Genomic DNA, 17,435 nt, shown 5'->3' on the forward strand with positions numbered 1-17,435 from the left:
GATGAAAGGGGGATACCACCTTAGGGAGAAACTCCGGAACCGGACGTAGAACCACCTTGTCCTGGTGAAAAACCAGAAAAGGGGCTTTGCACGACAACGCTGCTAGCTCAGACACTCTCCGAAGTGAAGTGACTGCTACTAGAAAAACCACTTTCTGCGAAAGGCGTGAGAGAGAAATATCTCTCATTGGCTCGAATGGTGGTTTCTGAAGAACCATCAGCACCCTGTTTAGATCCCAGGGTTCTAACGGCCGCTTGTAAGGTGGAACGATGTGACAAACACCCTGCAGGAACGTGCGTACCTGTGGAAGTCTAGCTAGGCGCTTCTGGAAAAACACAGAGAGCGCTGAAACTTGTCCCTTAAGGGAACCGAGCGACAAACCCTTTTCCCGTCCAGATTGAAGGAAGGACAGAAAAGTAGGTAATGCAAATGGCCAGGGAGAAAAACCCTGAGCAGAGCACCACGACAGGAAAATTTTCCACGTCCTGTGATAAATCTTGGCGGACGTTGGTTTCCTAGCCTGTCTCATAGTGGCAATGACTTCTTGAGATAACCCTGAAGACGCTAGGATCCAGGACTCAATGGCCACACAGTCAGGTTGAGGGCCGCAGAATTCAGATGGAAAAACGGCCCTTGAGACAGCAAGTCTGGTCGGTCTGGTAGTGCCCACGGTTGGCCGACCGTGAGATGCCACAGATCCGGGTACCACGACCTCCTCAGCCAGTCTGGAGCGACGAGGATGGCGCGGCGGCAGTCGGCCCTGATCTTGCGTAACACTCTGGGCAACAGTGCCAGCGGAGGAAACACATAAGGGAGCTGAAACTGCGACCAATCCTGAACTAAGGCGTCTGCCGCCAGAGCTCTGGGATCTTGAGACCGTGCCATGAACGTTGGTACCTTGTTGTTGTGCCGGGACGCCATGAGGTCGACGTCCGGCACCCCCCAGCGGCAACAGATCTCCTGAAACACGTCCGGGTGAAGGGACCATTCCCCTGCGTCCATGCCCTGGCGACTGAGATAATCTGCTTCCCAGTTTTCCACGCCTGGGATGTGAACTGCGGATATGGTGGAGGCCGTGGCTTCCACCCACATCAAAATCCGCCGGACTTCCTGGAAGGCTTGTCGACTGCGTGTGCTGCCTTGGTGGTTGATGTATGCCACCGCTGTAGAATTGTCCGACTGAATTCGGATCTGCTTGCCTTCCAGCCACTGCTGGAACGCTTTCAGGGCAAGATACACTGCCCGAATTTCCAGAACATTGATCTGAAGCGAGGACTCTTGCCGGGTCCACGTACCCTGAGTCCTGTGGTGGAGAAAAAACCGCTCCCCACCCTGACAGACTTGCGTCCGTCGTGACTACTTCCCAGGATGGGGGTAGGAAGGATTTCCCCTTCGACAATGAAGTGGGAAGAAGCCACCACCGAAGGGAAGCTTTGGTCGCCTGAGAGAGGGAGACGGTCCTGTCGAGGGACGTCGGCTTCCTGTCCCATTTGCGTAGGATGTCCCATTGAAGAGGACGCAGGTGAAACTGCGCGAAAGGGACTGCTTCCATTGCTGCCACCATCTTCCCCAGGAAGTGCATGAGGCGCCTCAAGGGGTGTGACTGGCCTTGAAGGAGAGATTGTACCCCTGTCTGTAGTGACCGCTGCTTGATCAGCGGAAGCTTCACTATCGCTGAGAGGGTATGAAACTCCATGCCAAGGTATGTGAGCGATTGGGCCGGTGTCAGATTTGACTTTGGAAAATTGATGATCCACCCGAAACTCTGGAGAGTCTCCAGGGTAGCGTCGAGGCTGTGTTGGCATGCCTCTAGAGAGGGTGCCTTGATCAACAGATCGTCCAAGTACAGGATCACCGAGTGACCCTGAGAATGGAGGACCGCTACTACAGTAGCCATAACCTTCGTGAAAACCCGTGGGGCTGTTGCCAGGCCGAATGGCAGTGCCACGAACTGCAGGTGTTCGTTTCCTATGGCGAAGCGCAAGAAGCGCTGGTGCTCTGGGGCAATCGGAACGTGGAGATAAGCATCTTTGATATCGATCGATGCAAGGAAATCTCCTTGGGACATTGAGGCGATGACGGAGCGAAGGTGATGAAGAGGAACAGGGACCACCACTCCTTCTGCCTTCAGAGTGCCCAGCGCCTGCAGAAGAGCCTCGGCTCTCTCGGGAGGCGGAGAAGACCTGAAGAATCGAGTCGGGGGACGAGAGATGAACTCTATCTTGTAACCGTGAGACAGAATGTCTCTCACCCAGCGGTCTTTTATTTGTGGCAGCCAGGTGTCGCAAAAGCGGGAGAGCCTGCCACCGACCGAGGATGCTACTAGAGGAGGTAGAAGTCATGAGGCAGCCGCTTTGTTAGCGGTGCTCCCAATGGCCTTTTTAGGACGTGACTTAGACCGCCATGCATCAGAGTTCCTTTGTTCTTTCTGAGACCTTTTGGACGAGGAGAATTGGGACCTGCCCGCGCCCCGAAAGGACCGAAACCTCGACTGCCCTCTCCTCTGTTGGGAGAGGTTCTGCTTGGGCTGGGGTAAGGATGTATCCTTTCCCTTGGATTGTTTGATGATTTCATCCAGGCGCTCGCCAAAGAGCCTGTCGCCAGAAATTGGCAAACCGGTTAAACGCTTTTTTGGAAGCGGAATCTGCCTTCCACTCCCGTAGCCACAAGGCCCTGCGGACTACTACCGAATTGGCGGTCGCAACTGCCGTACGGCTCACAGAGTCCAGGACAGCATTCATAGCGTAAGACGCAATTGCCGAGGTCTGGGAGGTAATGGAAGCCACTTGTGGCGCGGCCGCTTCAATTTTCGCTTGACCTGCTGATATAGCTTGTAGCGCCCATACGGCTGCGAATGCTGGGGCAAAAGAAGCTCCGATAGCTTCATAGATGGATTTCATCCAGAGCTCCATCTGCCTGTCAGTGGCATCTTTAAGCGAGGCCCCATCTTCCACTGCAAGTATGGATCTAGCCGCCAGTCTGGAGATTGGAGGATCCACTTTGGGACATTGAATCCAACCTTTAACCACTTCCGGGGGAAAAGGATAACGTGTATCCTTAAGGCGCTTAGAGAAACGCTTATCCGGACAAGCATGGTGATTCTGGGTTGCCTCTCTGAAATCAGAGTGGTCTAGAAACATACTCTGTGTACGCTTGGGGAACCTGAAGCGAAATTTCTCCTGCTGAGAATCAGACTCCTCCGCCGGAGGGGCTGAGGGAAGAATATCCAGCAACTGATGAATGGATGCAATAAGATCATTCACTATGGCGTCCCCGTCTGGAGAATTAAGATTGAGAGCGCTCCCAGGATCAGAATCCTGATCAGCTGTTTCCGCATCATCAACCAGAGAATCCCCCCGCTGAGACCCTAAACAATATGATGTCGAGGGAAATTCTAAGCGGGCTCGCTTAGACGATCTGGGGCTAGGTTCTAAGTCCGAACCCTCCGTCTGGGATGTATGAGATACCCCGTGAGGACATTGTTGGTCCAACTGAGGGGGGTCAGGGAACAATGATTCAACAGAGTCCCTTTGCTGAGATACCGGTCTGGACTGCAAGGCTTCTAGTATCTTAGCCATAGTCTCAGAGAGTTGATCCTTAAAGGCTGCAAACTCAGTCCCCGTCACCTGGACAGTGTCAACAGGTGGCTCCCCCTGGGCCCCTCTTAGCAGAGGATCCGGCTGAGGAAGTGTCACAGGGGTCGAACACTGTACACAATGAGGGTCAGTGGAACCTGCCTGTAGCTGGGTCTTACATGCGGCGCAGGCAACATAATAAGCCTGTGTTTTGGCACCCCTGCCTTTTATGGGCGCCATGCTATAGTTTTCCCTGAGTAACACAATAGGGTATATAGCCAGAAAGAACTGTGCTCATACAGTGTAAATTATATACAGTACACAAATAATGTACCCATACAATACAGCACCATGGGGCTAGCACCACATGTGCTGTTTACCAGCCGCCTAAGCGGTTGTGAGGCCACCAGAGACCGTGTCTGGGTCTCCCATGAATATGTCCCTCTCTGCAGCGTCGGTGGAGCTGACAGGAATGGCTGCGGCGTCCTGACGAGCTGAGGAAGCTGTGGGCGTGGCCTAGAAAGAGCGCGAAACGGGCGCTCATACTGTGTACAGTGAGGGGAGTGGAGCATGTAAATCATACTCCAGCCCTCATTGCTGCTCGCTCCGTGCAGCGTCCCGCCCTTCCCCTGCCTGTCAGGGCTGAGGGCGGGAGAAAAAAAGGGAAACTAGGCCGCAATGAAGCCGGGGACTGTAGTAATAAACGCGGCCGCCGTAAAAGCGCGGTCGCGTGAAAGTCCCCGGCGAACTACAAGTCCCAGCCGTGCCGCAGTGTCCCGTGGCAACGGCGGTCAGTGCGGTAGCCCTTACATATAAACACACTCAGCGACGCTGAGTGTGTAATGGCACATATAGACCCGGTCAGCGCCGCGGTCCCCGGTGCACTAGCACACCCAGCAAAGCTGAGGTGATGCCGTGCGCGGTCCCCATAGGGATACAGAGTACCTTTAAGATGCAGGGCCATGTCCCTGAACGGTATCGGCTCCTATCCATCAGGCTCCACAGGAGTTGTGGATGAAGCCCGGTCTCAGTGCCTGGAGACCGATAAGATCCCACTTCACCCAGAGCCCTAAGGGGGATGGGGAAGGAAAAACAGCATGTGGGCTCCAGCCGCCGTACCCGCAATGGATACCTCAACCTTAACAACACCGCCGACAAAAGTGGGGTGAGAAGGGAGCATGCTGGGGGGCCCTATATGGGCCCACTTTTCTTCCATCCGACCTAGTCAGCAGCTGCTGCTAACTAATCTGTGGAGCTGTGCTGTGCGTGTCTGACCTCCTTCGCACAAAGCAAAAAACTGAGCGGCCGTGGGAGCACGGGGGGTGTATTGGCAGAAGGGGAGGGGCCTAACACTTTTAAGTGTAGTACTTTGTGCGGCCTCCGGAGGCATAGCCTATACACCCAATTGTCTGGGTCTCCCAATAGAGCGAAAAAGAAAGTGCGTTTTAATGACTGCACCCCTCAAAGTGCTCAAAATCACATTGAAAAAGAATATTAAAGCTATGTGCAAGGAAAAACAAAACTTTTACCTTTTCCCACAACAATGTTGTTATAGCACCATTTTTTTTTTATTTTCTCAATGGAAACAGGAGAAAATGGAACATAAAATTTGTTGTGCAATTTCTCCTGAGTACACTGATACACCATGTGCCAGAAAACTAACATTTGAGCGCATGTCAAGACTTGGAAAGGACAGAGCACCATTTGATTATTGGAGCACAAAAAAGGCTTGAATAGATAGACACTGGGTAGCGTTTGCAGAACCGGTCATGTGCCTAAATTGTGGAAACCCCCCACCGGTGGACCCATTTTGGAAACTCTAGCCCTTAAGAAATTTATCTAGAGGTGTGGTGAATACCTTGAACCCACAGGTGCTTTACAGAATTTTATAACAATGAGCTGTGAAAACGAATGAATACATTTTTACTACAAAAATGTTGCTTTAACAACATTTTTTTCATTTTTTGCAAGGTTATCAGGAGAAAATGCACCATACAATTTGTTATGCAATTTCTCATGAGTAGGCTGCTACCCAATATGTGGTGGAAAATTTCTGGTTGGATGTATGGCAGGGCTCGGACGGGAAGGAGTGCCATTTGAATTATGGAGAGCTATTGTGGTTGGAATAGATTGTGATCACCATGTCACCTTTGAAGATCCCCGTCATACAAAAACGAGCAGAAAGCCCCCACATGTGAACCCATTCTGGAAACCAGACCTCAAGGAATTCATCTAGGGATGTGATAAATTTTATCTTTCAGGCGATTGCAGGCTGTAAAATAAAACACACCATTTTTTACACTAAAAGTTGCTTTGGCCACAATATTTTAATTTTTAAAAAGGGTAATAGGAGAAACTGTGTAAAAAAATGTACATTTTCACCTGAGTTGGCCAATATCCCATATGTGGTTGAAAACTACTTTTGAGGCATAGTGCAAAATGAAGAAGGGAAGGAGCGCCATATTGGAGTTCAGAGTTCGCGACATGACGTTAAAGTAGACCCCCCCCCCATAAATGACCCCATTATGCAAACTACACCGCTCAATGAATTCATCTAGAGGTCCAGTGAGCATATTGAGACCACAGGTATGCCAAATAATTTTATACCACTAAACGATGAACAAAGAATTAAATTTTTTTCCCTAAAATATTGTTTTCAACCTAAGTTTTTAATTTTTATAAGGGCGAATAAGAAAAAAATGAATCACATGGGTTGTTGTGCAATTTTTCCTGAGTGCACCAATACCCTTCATGTTATCAGGAATTACTTGTGAGGTACAGTGCATAGCTGATAAGGGAAGCAGTGCCATATTTGAGTTCAGATTTTGATTGAATGGTTTGCAGGTGCCATGTCACATTGGCAGAGCCCCTGAGGTGCCAGAACAGCAGAAATCCCCAAGTGACCCCATTTTACAAAATACAACCCTGAATAAATGTATGTAGGGGTGCAATCAGCATATTGACAACACAGGTGTTTAAAAAAATGTTAGTCTACTGGGTAGTGAAGTAAAATACATTTTAACCACTAAAATGTTGTTTTAGCCCTAGATTTCCAATTTTCACAAGGGGAATAGGTAAAGAAGGACCCATAATGTGTTACGCAATGTCTACTGAACGCAGCAATACCGCACATGTGACTGTACAGGACTGTTTGGCCACACAAGAATACAGGGAATTGGGATCAGGGAATTCATCTATAAGTGTAATTAAGGCTTAAGGGGACTTTACACGCTACGATATCGTTAATGAATTATCGTTGGGGTCACGGTGTTTGTGACGCACATCCGACGTCATTAACGAGATCGTAGCGTGTAACACTTAAGAGCGATCTTAAATGATCGCAAAACAGGGCAAAATCGTTTGCCGCGGAGAGGTCGTCCTGAAATAAAAAATCGTTTTCTGCTTATTAGCGATGTTGTTTGTCGTTCCTGCAGCAGCACACATCGCTGTGTGTGACACCGCAGGAGCGACAAACATCTCCTTACATGCCTCCACCGGCAATGCGGAAGGAAGGAGGTGGGCGGGATGTTACGTCCCGCTCATCTCCGCCCCTCCACTTCTATTGGATGGCTGCCGTGTGACGTCGCTGTGACGCCGCACGACTCACCCCCTTAGAAAGGAGACAGATCGCCAGCCAGAGCGACGTTGCAGAGTAGGTATGTGCGTGTGACGCTGCCATAGCTACGGCAGCGATCACCACATATCGGCCGTATGACGGGGGCGGGTGCTATTGCGCTAGACATCGGCAGCAAATGCTAGCGATGTCGTAGCGTGTAAAGCCCGCTTTAGTCTCTGGAAAACATCCATGGAGTTAAACACAGTGAATGTTTAAAAATTAGACGTGGCAAATCTCCCATTGTAGTGCCCAATATATTGTAGTGTCCATGATATTGTGCCCATCTTGTGCTTCTAGAGACAAGCACCCTGTAAATTAAGTAGGTCTCCTCAATATAGTAATGGCAAACATGTCGACACTAACTGTGGTTTAGACATAGTGTGGTGCTCAGAAGCGAAGGACGTATTTGGATGTGCGAACAGAAATTCTGCTGGATATTTTTTGGGGGAAGCCACAGCACGTTTTCAGAGCATTTGTGCTATCAGTAACGCGGAAGCATCCTACATTTCCATTAAGAGACAGACCTGTTTGGTGACTTGGTTTTTTTTGGGTTGAGTTGAATGCTATTGATGGCAATATGGGGTACAGAACATTTTGGATCAGATCACATTTACAGTATCCTGTGCTCTATGCTGAGCATTTACATCAAGGTTTCCATAATCATCTCCAAAAAACGTGATTCAGATGAGACACCAGTTGGATCCATTCATTATAATGAGGCAGCAGAGATACTCTACAGTAGACTCGGTTTGGCACCTGTTCAGTGGTGTCCTTTTTGTTTTAAAGATGCACAAAACTGTTGTTGACTGTGCACTCCTAAAAAGACATGTAAAAAGATGCACACCGCTGGATGGATGTTCAAAGTGACTCCATTAGTCTTATTACAGTGAATTTTCAGCTGGGAATTTTATCTGAATCAAGTTTTTAGAGATTTACATGTAATCCACAGTGTAAGCGCTCAGCACAGGATAAATGTGAGCCGAGCCTTGCTGTGATCTTTGGAAGGCAGAATGAACAAATCAACAGCAGTTCAACAATTAGTTGTATTTATTTCTTGTCATTCACCTTGCGGAATTAAAAACAAAGCTGTGGACAAAACAAGCATAATAGGCTCTTATCCAACAAATGAACAAAATAACTTTGTGGAAACGCTCAGCTTGTAGGGCTGTGTCACCAACAATCAGTATGAAAGCAGTATACAGCTGCCGCACCGTCCACAAGCCCTAAGGCAGAAAGGAAATATACAGGAACCAGGAGGTGTGTGGATCAATCTGCGCTACTGTAGATAGATATAAACTCCAGCAGTAGAGGAAAGGTGCTTTATTCAATGCGTTTTGAAGTGAAACCCCCACGTCTTCTTCAGGACAGGCAGCCAATTCAATTGGGTGCCTGTCCTAAAAAGAAGTGGGGTTTCACTTTGAAATGCACTGAATAAAGAACAAAGCACCTTTCATTTACCGTTGGAGTTTTTATCTATCTACAGCAGCGCAGATTGAGCCACACATTTCCTAACTCCTGTACATTACCATGCGTCATAAGTGGTAAGACGGCTTTATGTTTGTATACTATCACACCATTCAATATTTTTTAACTGAAACACCAAGCGTGAAATAAAAATTTGGAAATTTACCTGGCTGAACCCTATCTTTCCTCAGCGCCAGACATTTCATTTGCCTATCACGCTAAAGCCCCCCCCTTTTTTTTTTAAACAAAATAAAGGGGTTTTTTGCATCACCATATTTAGAAGGCTATAGTTAGCTTCATCTTTCTGCCGACAGTCATGTGAGGGCTTGTTCTTTACGGGATGACGTTTTATTGAAACCATTTTGGGGTGTATATATCTTCTATTTTGCTTTTTGAGAGGCAAAAATGAAGAAACAGCAATTCAGGAATTGTTTTTTTAAGTCGTTCACTGTGTAGTAAAAGTGATAGGATAGCTTTATTTTTCGTATCAGTATTGATTACAGTGATACCATATTTATACATTTTTTATGTTTTGCTGCTCTAAAGGCCACTTTACACACTGCGATATCGGTATCGATATTGCTAGCGAGCGTACCCGTCCCCATCGGTTGTGTGTCACGGGCAAATTGCGGCCCGTGTCGCACAACATTGCTTACATCCATCACACGCACTTACCTGCCTAGCGACGTCGCTTTGACCAGTGAACCGCCTCCTTTCTAAGGGGGCGGTTCGGGGCGGTTCGTTCGGCGTCATAGCGACGTCACTAAGCGGCCGCCCAATAGTAGAGGAGGGGCAGAGATGAGCGGGCCGAACATCCCGCACACCTCCTTCCTTCCTCATTGCCAGGGGGACGCGGGTACAGTGAGTTACCTCGTTCCTGCGGTGTCACACACAGCGATGTGTGCTGCTGCAGAAACGACAAACAACCTTGTTACTCACCAGACAACGATATTTGGTGTTTGGACGACCTCTCCAAAACTAAAGATTTTTACCACTTTTGCGATCGTTGAAGGTCGCTTGTACGTGTTACAGGCTGCGATGTCGCTAACGACACCGGATGTGCATCACAAACACCGTGACCCCGACGATAAATCGTTAGCGATATCGCAGCGTGTAAAGCACCCTTTACACAATAAAATCAATGTTATAGGGAAGATTTTTTTTGCATGGTGTTATTCAGACAGCTATAACTTTGTTATGTTTTCACTGACAAAGCTATATGTGGGCTTGTTTTTTGTGGGACAGGATTATAATTTTGATTTCCATGCGACTGTTCGATTGCATTTTATTCCATTTTCCTGTCGGCTGTATGATGAAAAGACTTTTTTTTACAGTGTTCACTGTATGGGTTAAATAGTGTGACTGTTTTATAGATCACGTTATTCTGGATGCAGCGATACCAAATATGTGTACTTTTTTTGTTTTTACACAAATATACAAATTTATTGCTCTAATATTTTTGGGGATTTTTTCCATTCTTTATTTCTTTTCATATTTTGCATTCAGGTGTAGTGTTACACTGCCAAAACGCCTTTTAGACAATGCTCTTAGCATAGTCTAATAGGTAGCCGTAATTAGCATAACTGATGGTTATTATTTGACTCTGGTTGCAATAACACTGATCGTCAGCCCATGATTACATCTTTGAAGTTACAATCGTGAGCGAAGAAACAGCCTCCTCCTAAATGCTGCAAATGTATTAATAGTGGCACTTAGGGCAGACTGGACATGTGACTACATATATGCAATTTGTAAATTTGTGGTCACGTGCCCGCTCTCTGCACCAGAAAATCCTGATAGCGCGCAGTGTGAATCCTCAGGTCTGCTGTCACACACAGTGACAACAGACTTTAACCTCAAGCTTTGACAACACCTTTAATATGAATATTTTTGTGATGTTCCTCTTAGACCATTATTCACAATTGTCAAATCAGAACAGTTTTTTTTATGTGGGATGGATACAATTACATACCTGGTTATCAGCATCCATTAAAAAGAGCAAACGCCTCAGCAAGAGGGTTAGGTGAGCAAGTTGGTCAGAATGGCTAGGGCTTGATTTTACCTGCACAGGAACAAATGAAAACCATAAATCAAAGTATATGCAACAATATCATGGTATCTTTTAACATGTCAAATGTAACATTGGCTAAACTCATTAATAACTGAGGGTCACAGAAGAAAATGAAGTGTTGTATGCCTTAAGATAAGTGAATGTGTGTGTAAAGTTCAAGAGATATTTCTACTACTTCACTATCTTGAACAAGCATACCCAAGAGTGGTTGTTTCATGTTAATCGAGCAGAGCAGAGTGGCTGCCAATCATCTGACGAACGACCAAAACACTAGTTCTCGGCAGTGCATCATCCTGCGAAACCAGGACTCGTGCTGCCGAGAATAATAGTAGCACTGCATCATCTATTACTGGTCATTTAAGGGCATATCATTAACAGCGGTCTGCCTGTTGTAAACAGGTTATTAAATGACTGCTAACCAGAAAACAAATAGCTGATAGGCGGTCATTTAGTGTTGCCAGTCAACAGGTGTAAAAAGATACTTAGTCTGTTAAGTCAAAATACATTAAAAAATGCATTGTTCTAGGATTATAATCGTCCTTTACTTGGAGGCAGCATATATTCATTTAACTAGTGTGTAGAGTATGAATTACTGTAAATCTCTTCGTATTAGCCAAAAAGTTGTGATCTTCAAGAAGATGACCACTGAGTTTTGTGGATCACGCCCCCTTGACTAAGACTACTAGACTTAAATACAAAATTACAAAAAAAAAAAAAAAAAAGAAGAACCCACCAGATTTATGAGGACAGTGGCATTTACACCAGATAAGATAAGAAATACGTATTTATGACAACTGATAGGCCCTTTTAAATTTGATGTCCGCTCCATACCGCCTGTGGCATGCAGCCAGCTCCAGCCTCTAACAGCAGAGAGAGGAGCCATCTCCAATTGCTGCAGTTCATTCATCTCTGACAGTGACTAGCATGTGAATGGTTCTGGTCAGATGATGATAAACCTCCCTCCACCTACACACACTCCACGAAAATAATTTGTTAGGCTCCTTTCACATTGCGTTTTTCCCTACGTCCACAGGTCCCGTCGGAGCATCCGTCCGAACCGCCCCTCCCCCACTCTGCAAAGCGTGTTCCGGACGCATGCACCCGGCAGGGCCATTCACTGTAATGGAGAGCACTGCGTTAGCGTGTGCTCTGTTTTGTGCCATTTTTGCACATATACGTTTTCTGCAGACGGACACCCGAACGTAGTCCACTACGTTCTGGTGTCCGTCTGCAGAAAACGTATATGTGCAAAAAAGGCACAAAACAGAGCACATGGTAACGCAGTGCACTCCATTATAGTGAATGGCCCTGCCGGGCGCATGCGTCCGGAACACGCTTTGCAGAGTGGGGGAGGGGCAGTTCGGACGGATGCTCCGACGGGACCTGTGGACGTAGGGAAAAACGCAATGAGAAAGGAGCCTTATTGCTGTCCTATGAAGCCAAACCTTTAACTGAGCTACAGAGGAGATTATTAATTTCCCTATATACTGCAAAACTATAGAAATGCAGTATATAGTTCAAGTGATCACAAGTTCAAGTACCCTACGAGAATTTAAAAAAAAAAAACAAAAAACGATTAAATTACTACCGCATTAAAATATAAACTTAATTGAGTCACAATTAGATGCCGTTAAAAAAAAAAACTCAATACACACACAAAAAAGGTTATGGCACTTGGAAGAAGAAAAAAAGTAAAGCAGAAAAACAAAAATTTGCCTAAAAAGAACTAGGTTAAGGGTGTCTGTAGATAAAAAAAATTACAGTGTACACTGTACACGTGCTTTGCTCTTGCCATCTTTAGAGCAGGGCTTCCCAATCTTTTCTTACTTAGGCCTGACTAAAACATGGGGACATACCGTACTAGCCAGGGAATGAATTGACTATCGCCATAGGCAATGCCAACATTACAAATATTGCACAGTGTCACTTTTTGTCTTCTGATTAAGCACAAGATTAATCAAATATGCTCTAAACCATAAAGATTGCGGCAACTATGAGAAATTTAGAATCACTTGTGTGAAAACGGCATCCTCAGCTGTCCCTTGCCAACAACTAGGGGCACTTCACTAGTGAGACTTGAGAAGCACTGACTTAGACAATGCATGGACAGCAGTACAGGGAGCATACGAGAACAATACTACACCTCATACTTACCAAAAAGGCTATTATATTAACATGGTGAGCGCAAAGTTCTGCAGTTCCATATCTGAAAGTATTCCAATAAAAAGTGATCAATTAATAAACCCTAAAAACAAAGCATTAATGCAATCCACAAAAGGTGGCCACAGGAACATGATACATGATGGAATGGAACTTACCGTGCTAAGAAACACCACACATCAATGGCCAAAAGCGACTCCAGCATCCTATCACTGAGAACTGCACAAAGCAGAGAGCGCTCCTAAAACCAGAACGACATAGAGCATTCTCTGAAGAACACCATTTATATTTACATTATTATTGTGTTTTCTATACACACTGTTCACAAGAAGTTAGGGATATTTGGCTTTTGGGTGAAATTTATATAAAACGTATAAAGTTCATGCTACAGTGATATTTTAACATGAAAGTCGGGCATTTAAATAGAGGCAGCAATGGAGATTTTCTCATCTAAAACAATTTATTGAAACAAAAACCAACACTAGTAGTGGATATACCCCCCCAAATTTTCAATGTTTCAATAACTTGTCATGTGGCCTTGAGAATCAATTACAGCTTGACAACAAGCTCCCATGCTGTTCACAAGTGAAGTTATTGTCTGCAGAGGCATGGCATCCCACACGTCTTAAAGGGCAGCCATCAGGTCATTGAGGGTCTGGGGCACAGAGTTACAAGCCTCTACACGGCGTCTCAGCTGATCTCATAGGTTTTCTATGAAGTTCAGGTATGGAGAAAGTGCCGGCAGATCCATTTGATGCACCCCAGTCTCCAGCAAACGTTCCCCAATGTAATGACTTCGATGAGCTGAAGCATTGCTGTCCATGAAGATGAAATTAGGCCGGTGTTGTTCATGCAGAGGCACAATCACTTGAATTATAGAGTGCATTTTACGATCATCCTGAAAGCCATATATTTTGTGAGTAGAGTATGTTGATTTATTTTTGAGAGTCATTTATCATATTTAGTTTCTGTGCACACCATCGTTGGGGCGTTTGGCAGCACTACACCCACGTATAGTTTCAATGAAACTCCTTGTCCCATCCATCTATCACTCACATGTTACGAACTGAGCCCTGTAACAGGCTTTGTTTGGACTACACGTTACAGGCTATAACAGACTTGGTAAATTCTGGCCCTATAGCTCCTGCAGGGGTCAGGATTTTATGGGGAGAGGATGTTCTCAGTGTTATGCTCCAACATGTTTGCACTTGGGTTATCCTTGCTATTCTCTATATTTGTACTACAAATCCAAACCTCTTTTTTACAATGATGCATGAATTGTACTCCGTGTGCAGAATTATTAGGCAAGTTGTATTTTAGAGGATTTTTTTATTATTGATCAACAACTATGTTCTCAATCAACCCAAAAGACTCATAAATATCAAAGCTTAATATTTTTGGAAGTTGAAGTGTTTTTTTTTCAAGATTTGGCTATCTTAGGAGGATATCTGTTTGTGCAGGTAACTATTACTGTGCAGAATTATTAGGCATCTTAATAAAAACCAAATATATTCCCATCTCACTTGTTTATTTTCACCAGGTAAACCAATATAACTGCACAAAATGTAGAAATAAACATTTCTAACATGCAAAAATAAGACCCAAAAAAATTAGTGACCAATATAGCCACCTTTCTTTATGATGACACTCAACAGCCTACCATCCATAGATTCTGTCAGTTGCTTGATCTGTTTACGATCAACATTTCCTGCAGCAGCCACCACTGCCTCCCAGACACTGTTCTGAGAGTTGTACTGTTTTCCCTTCCTGTAGATCTCACATTTTATGAGGGACCACAAGTTCTCTATGGGGTTCAGATAAAGTGAACAAGGGAGCCATGTCAATATTTTTTCATCTTTTAGACCTTTACTGGCCAGCCACACTGTGGATTAGTTGAATGCATGTGATGGAGCATTGTCCTGTTTTTCTTGAATGATACAGACTTCTTCCTGTACCACGGCCTGAAGAAGTGGTCTTCCAGAAACTGGCAGTAGGTCTGGGAGTTGAGTTTCACTCCATCCTCAAACCGAAAAGGTCCCACAAGTTAATTTTTGATGATACCAGCCCATACCAGTACCCCACCTCCACCTTGCTGGCATCTGAGTCGGAGTGGAGCTCTCTGCCCTTTACGGATCCAGCCTCTGGCCCATCAAGAGTCACTCTCATTTCATCAGTCAATAAAACCTTTGAAAAATCAGTCTTAGGATATTTCTTGGCCCAGTTGTGACATTTTATCTTGTGTTTCTTGATCAAAGGTGGTTGTTTTTCAGCCTTCCTTACCTTGGTCATGTCCCTGCATATGGCACACCTTGTGCTTTTTGGTACTCCAGTAACGTTGCAGTTCTGAAATATGGCCAAACTGGTGGCAAATGGCATCTCGGCAGCTTCACGCTTGATTTTCCTCAATTCATGGGAAGTTATTTTGCGCCTTTTTTGCCCAACACGCTTCTTGCGACCCTGTTGGCTATTTGCCATGAAACGCTTGATTGTTCGGTGATCACGCTTCAAAAGTTTGACAATTTCAAGACTGCTGCATCCCTCTGCAAGACATCTCACAATTTTGGACTTTTCAGAGCCCGTCAAATCTCTCTTCTGATCCATTTTGCCAAAAAGGAAAGGAAGTTGCCTAATAATTAAGCACACCTTATATAGGGTGTTGATGTCATTACACCACACCCCTCTTCATTACAGAAATGCACATCGCCTGATTTACTTAATTGGTAGTTGGCTCTCAAGCCTATACAGCTTGGAGTAGGACAACATGTATAAAAAATATCATGTGATTAAAATACTCATTTGCCTAATAATTCTGCAAAGAGTGTATATAACTATGGTGCCATTGTTTTGCAGCCTGCATCACACCATTTATACATGCGTATTGCTGACTGTTGTATTTAAGCACATTTTGGCCTGCAAAATTATGAATACAATGGTAAAATGCACTGCTTTTAAATGATATATTCCATTGATTTACATTATATATATATATAACATGACTATTCAGCAGGGCCTAGCTCCTGGGTCGTTCTATTTTTTGTCTCTCACATTTATGAAAAATGGTAGTTACCTACAACTAAACCATTCAAGAAAGAGCAGCGGCTGGCTACTGGATCCTGTACCATGCTATCTCAGAGTTCTGTCTGGAAGTTACAGAACCAAATAAGGTGGACATGTTACAATACACTGCTCTCATTCTATATTTTGAACATATGACATCCTTACACCATGGAGTAGTTTGCATTTTAACAGTAGGGCCGGTCGCACCATTGGTGTCTGGCATGTAAGGGGTTAATTTCATTGTTTAGCTCCAATGACCGAACAGAAGAACTGAATAAAAACAGCAGTGAATATAGAGCCTAGGCTACATGCGCACGCTGCATCTTTTTGTGTTCACAAACTGCAGCCAAAACTGCAGCCAAAATGCAGCAAAAAACGTGCCTAAGGCTACATGCGCACACTGTTTTTTTGCTGCGTTTTTGGTGCGTTTTGGCTGCAGTTTATTTGTCAGAACTTTCTGACATCTGACTTCCCAGCAAAGTCTATGAGAAGTCAGATTTTCTATACGCACGTTGCAGTTTATTTCTCAGCGTTTTAATTGTCAAAAGTTTGTGACAAAAAAAATGCAGCATGTTCATTCTTCCTGCGTTTTTGTCAACATTTGTCACAAAAACGCAGCAAAAACGGATGTTGTGAAAAACGCAGCAAAAACGCACCGAAAACGCAGCAAAAACGCACCTATAATTACAAGCATTTTTTGTGACATTTCCAAGCTCTCTCTGACAAGCTGCAGTTTTGGCTGCATTTTGCCTGCAGTTTTGGCTCAAGTTTTGGCTGCAGTTTTGGCTGCAGTTTGTGAACGCAAAAAGATGCAACGTGCGCATGTAGCCATAGGACGGCTTTGCACGTTGCGACATCGCACGTGCGATGTCGGTGGGGTCAAATCGAAAGTGACGCACATCCGGCGTCACTTTCGACATCGTACTGTGTAAATGCTAGATGATACGATGAACGAGCGCAAAAACGTCGTTATCGTATCATCGTTGCATTCACCGACATTTCCATAATGCCGGTGCCGCGACAGGTACGATGTTGTTCCTCGTTCCTGAGGCAGCACACATCGCTGTGTATGAAGCTGCAGGAGCGAGGAACATCTCCTTACCTGCCGCCGGCGGCTATGCGGAAGGACGGAGGTGGGCGGGATGTTTTCATCCTGCTCATCTCCGCCCCTCCGCCGCTATTGGCCGCCTGCCGTGTGACGTCGCTATGACGCCGCACGACCCGCCCCCTTAGGAAGGAGGCGGGTCGCCGGCCAGAGTCCAGAGTGACGGTCGCAGGCAGGTGAGTGCCAGTGAAGCTGGCGTAGCGATAATTTTCGTTACGCCAGCTATCACACGATATCGTACCTGCGACGGGGGTGGGGACTATCACGTGCGACATCGCAGCATCGACTTGCGATGTCGCAATGTGCAAAGCCCGCCTTAGGCTCCGATAACAACAGTGTCCTGATTTTCATTTTCACAGGAGCCATGTTGGATATAATGGCTCCGTT

The 17,435-nt window shown here is 45.5% G+C and overlaps 1 protein-coding gene across 3 annotated transcripts in view; it reads right to left on the minus strand.

The window, feature by feature from the left end:
• FIRRM (FIGNL1 interacting regulator of recombination and mitosis) overlaps nucleotides 1–17,435 on the minus strand; it is a 229,243-nt gene that overhangs the window by 51,157 nt on the left and 160,651 nt on the right. For all 3 annotated transcript variants that reach the window (XM_075335974.1, XM_075335975.1, XM_075335976.1), the window contains 3 exons: nucleotides 13,045–13,127; nucleotides 12,881–12,932; nucleotides 10,628–10,717 (listed from right to left, as the gene is read on the minus strand). In XM_075335974.1, coding sequence (XP_075192089.1) covers nucleotides 10,628–10,717; nucleotides 12,881–12,932; nucleotides 13,045–13,127 — 225 coding nt within the window. The remainder of the gene's footprint in view (nucleotides 1–10,627; nucleotides 10,718–12,880; nucleotides 12,933–13,044; nucleotides 13,128–17,435) is intronic.

This window comes from Anomaloglossus baeobatrachus, chromosome 2, assembly GCF_048569485.1.
Source record: "Anomaloglossus baeobatrachus isolate aAnoBae1 chromosome 2, aAnoBae1.hap1, whole genome shotgun sequence".
NCBI lineage: Eukaryota > Metazoa > Chordata > Amphibia > Anura > Aromobatidae > Anomaloglossus > Anomaloglossus baeobatrachus.